At 35.6% G+C, this 4238-nt stretch overlaps 1 protein-coding gene across 1 annotated transcript in view; it reads left to right on the top strand.

Annotated features, from left to right (window-relative positions):
- Nucleotides 1-4238, top strand: part of LOC119591029 (protein scribble homolog) — a gene marked incomplete at its 5' end in the record, with an annotated part of 112139 nt that overhangs the window by 107628 nt on the left and 273 nt on the right. The window contains 2 exon segments of the mRNA XM_037939758.1: nucleotides 448-630; nucleotides 3813-4238. Coding sequence (XP_037795686.1) covers nucleotides 448-630; nucleotides 3813-4154 — 525 coding nt within the window.

Below are 4238 nucleotides of genomic sequence, written 5' to 3'. Positions count from 1 at the left end.
CATACCTAACCTAAACCTAAACCTCTTTTATACATATACATTAAAGAAACAAAGACAATAAGAGAGAATGAAGGCAAGAGAAGGAAAGTGAGGCAAAGAAAATGATAGATTGCGAGAGGATGAATGAGAGAAGGCATGATTGACTGAGCAGAGGAGCAGTGAGAGTGTGAGGTCAAGTTCATTCATAAAAATGTAAGTAAGGTTTTCTTCAGCTAGCCTTATTTATATGCTAGTTTTGTAATTATGTATTATAAGTATGAACATCAGTAGTAATGTTTGATATAATTTTGTAAAGTAGTTGTATGTATTATTTATTTATGTAGCTGTAATTGTTCAGTTAGTTTTGTTTGACAATTCAGTTAAGTACTTTCTGTTTTAAAACTTAACTGTTTGCAAGAGTTGGTCTTTGGTGCTGTAGTTTTGCTCAGCTGTATTGCCTTGGACCAGAGTGTGGGTCGCAAGTGGTCCAAACTGATAGTGGTCACCAAGCCAAGTGAGAAGACCATAGCTGAGAGAGACCGCGTCGTGTCTGAGAAAGTTTCGCGCAAGACTGTACCCATTGTGGACCCCGACACTGGGATTGTGAGCGTGCAGACCACGGAGACCGTTGAGCGCATCATAGAGCGTGAGGTGACCTTCACACACCGGTGATAGTTGAAGCTCAGTGTAGGGCTAAGGGGAGAGAGAGCTCTTAGGAACTAGGACTGGATGCACCTCATCAAGGCCTGCCAACTGAAGGTCATAGTGTTCTGACAGTATGAGCTTCTTAGACCTTGATTGTTAGTGCCCTAAATGCCTAGTCACCTGAGTGGGGCAGCTGGAGATGGTAGTCATTATCCAGCTTAGATGCTGTTGGTAAAGATCATAGCAAAAGTAGGATAATAATGTTAGCATCAGCAGCTGACCCTCTGAAACCTTTTCATCTGCTCATTGATGAAAGTAGCAGTACAAGTCAAAGTTTGCTTGTGATAAAAAAAATTTTCATCAGATATTTCTGGTAGTTCTCAAAGTAATGCAGTTAGTAACTTCCTCTCCCTGTTTGTAAAACAGTTATTTCAGACAGTTGTATGTTGGCAAAAATCAAAGAGCAAATGGCAAAGGCCTCTCCAACTAGCCCTTAGAACTGAGATTGCGTGCTTGGGAATGATTATTAAAAGGCATATTGTAGCCCCACTCTTTTTTATACATCTTCTTAAGCCTGCGTCCAGTTGCCAAGTTGTTTTTTTTTCACCTGGTAGCAAGATTAGAAGCAGCTGTTTCTCTTCCACCTGCAACTGTAGACTGTGATGAAGGCTGGATAACCACATCACCCTCAGTAGCTGCTTGCCAGCACCCTCCAACTGTGGCACCAACAGATCTTACAGTATATGTATATAAAGGTCCCAAGAGTTCTATGATAGTACCTTGGTCAGGTGCATTTGCCACAGATCTGTTGGCTGCTGCCACGTAACATCTGTGTTCTGGCCGCTGCACTCTCCTCTAAATCACAGACTCAGGAACATAAACCTCGTCAGCTGCTATTCTGCCAATCCACCACCAGCACTCCAGCAAGCTGAGCCCAGTGTCATGGCTCTTTGCCCCATTGGGATGTTGGCGGGGATGCTTGTTGGGGCGGTCTGCAATTTTTAAAAATCTCACTCCAGTTGACAAACTGAGCCATGAATTGTCTCTTCAGAATCTTAAATTGTTTTGATTAAAGTAGAATTTAAATACATACAACAGGAATGATAACTTGGATTATTAATGAAACTGGGTTATGCATCGAATAAGATGAGAATCTAGTAAACTATCGGTTTAAAATAAATTGCTCCAATGACCTGTATATGTAGGCTGAATCATTTACATAACCACATGTGCATGTGTACATTTTCTGAGTCACACAACATATTGGTGTAATATATAGCAGAACAACTTTTAATATGAAGGGAAAACAGATCAACATATTAAATCAGATACTGAAGTGACAATATCCGTCAACCAGTTTCATTTTTTTCACAACTGATGTAATCCCACCATTGCTATGTATATGCACATGAAATTTACACTAACAAATCTTTATTTGCCTTCTTTTTTTCTGTATTTTGTCTTTGTTAAATTAGCCTGTACTATTACTAAATTTTTTCATAATGTAGTGCAATCTTGATTATTCAGAAATCTATCTCGTCTATTTCTTTCTTGTTAAGACACTTTGCCTTTGTATTTTTGTCATTGAATCACAATGTATTTTCTGTGTATTATACTGCAGTTTAATTAGATCTTTTCACCCTGTTTCTGTCTGCACTTCTGTGTGAGTGATATTTCTGTGTCTTTTTCAGGTTCCTCTGTAATGCCACTATTCTGTAATGTACAGTCACTGCATTTGTCTCTTTCTTATTGTTTTTTTTCTGGATTATATCTTGAACTTTAAAGTATGTTTTATTTTATGATTTGTCTTATCTATCACAACTTCCAAAACTTCTAAATATTATAATGTGTTCATTTTTTACTTGTTTATTCATTTATACTATATTCACCTTCAAGATATCTTCTCAGACCCTTAGTTTTCCATTTCTTTTGTGTTTTAAAGTTATATTGTTAAATTTATTGTTTAAAAGTTTAAGCTAATGCTGATGAGTTTAACAGTAATTAAAAATTCATATTGTTTTTGTATCTTTAGTATGATAATGAAAATAATCTTTTGAGAAATAGTTACCCTTTATTTTTTCTCTGATTTAACCATTTATTATACTAGTAACACATGGAATAAACCAAAATTTGCAAAATAGTAACCCAAGCAAGATGCAGTGAATACTCAAGAAAAAGTCATATGCAATAAAGATAAATGCAAATGTTTATTCATTTCTAAGTTAAAGCAGTAACAAATAGTTTTTCACTGCTGATTAATTGACATTTAAAACATTAGTTCAGGGAAAGGCATTATTACATGAACTGTTCAACAGATTTATTCCATAGACATTGCCTGTTTTCTGATAGCAAGTATTTTCTTTTGATTTTGTATATTATATTTCTGTTTGCTATTTTTTTGTCTTTTTTTATATTTTGATGTAATGTTGCTATGTCATCTAACCTACTGGTTCCTAGAAATGTATCTCTATCTGTAGTTCATGTAAAAATATAAAAGTGTTAAATAGTTCTGTATATCGTTTATGCAAGAAATGGCTCAAGAACAGATCGTAAACAAGATCTGATTGTATGGCTTTTTGAAGTATGTTTGTGAATATGTATTTTTTTGTTTATTTTGAAGGACTGTATTTAGTAATTGGTATTTCATAAAACCGTTAGTTTTTTTTACTTGTTTTGCATGTTTGTAATTACTTAGAGTGTATTGTTAATTCCATGTGAATAAATGCAGAGCATAACTAATTAGTTAATAGTTTAGAAATAGATTAGATTAATATCTTCTGAGCTTGTAGTTGTCATTTTTCTTGCTTAAAACAATAAAATAAGCTGCTTATTTAGAACCAATGCTCTGACTAAAAGGTTTGGAAAATGGTAAACAAGCTGTAGATTTGGCATATTAGTTTTCATAATCATAGTACATTTGGCTTAGTGGAAATAACATATACTTCCAGACGAAGATATTCTAATAGATATTGGGTACTTAGAATATAATTTGATTTTCCTTGTTATGCATTGTATTTATTGTTCAGTGATCACATATTCTGTTTGTAAATGTTGTAAGGAAAAGGGGGAGGGAAAAGAATTGCCTTTAATTCTCTTTTATTATATCTTGTCTTAGATGGGAAGCACCTAGTGCTCTTACAACATTGTGCTTGTTATGATACTAACAAATTCCTTGTATGTTTTTCCAGGTGGAGACTTGTCGGGAGACCTTAATGACTCTTTCTCTGACTGACTGCGAAAATGCGAACGCGAATTCGGATGAGATAATGAAAGCAGCAACAAAAATGAATGATGGGGGAGACGAAGCACATGAGACTGGAGGACAGAGAGCTGGTGATAACCAGGACAGCCACAGAAAAAAGGTGAAGGCCACCGAGTCCCTGGATGATGGTGTAGATTCTGCTGGAAACTCAACTGATGACCAGCTTGCTACCGATGGGGCTACCATGTCAACGGATGACTCGGACCATGATGTTTCCACACCTCTACCTCAGACAACTCCAGATGAAAATGCTAATAGTAAATATTAAAGGGGTATTCCATTCACGTTCAGTCTGCGTCTTAATATAAAAGGAAAAAAGGAAAAATTATACTCCAGTTGTGATTTGATTGTA

This window comes from Penaeus monodon, chromosome 28 (genome assembly GCF_015228065.2).
Source record: "Penaeus monodon isolate SGIC_2016 chromosome 28, NSTDA_Pmon_1, whole genome shotgun sequence".
NCBI classification, from domain to species: domain Eukaryota; kingdom Metazoa; phylum Arthropoda; class Malacostraca; order Decapoda; family Penaeidae; genus Penaeus; species Penaeus monodon.
Note: the sequence above shows the minus strand (reverse complement) of the source record. Positions and strands in the feature narration are given on the sequence as shown.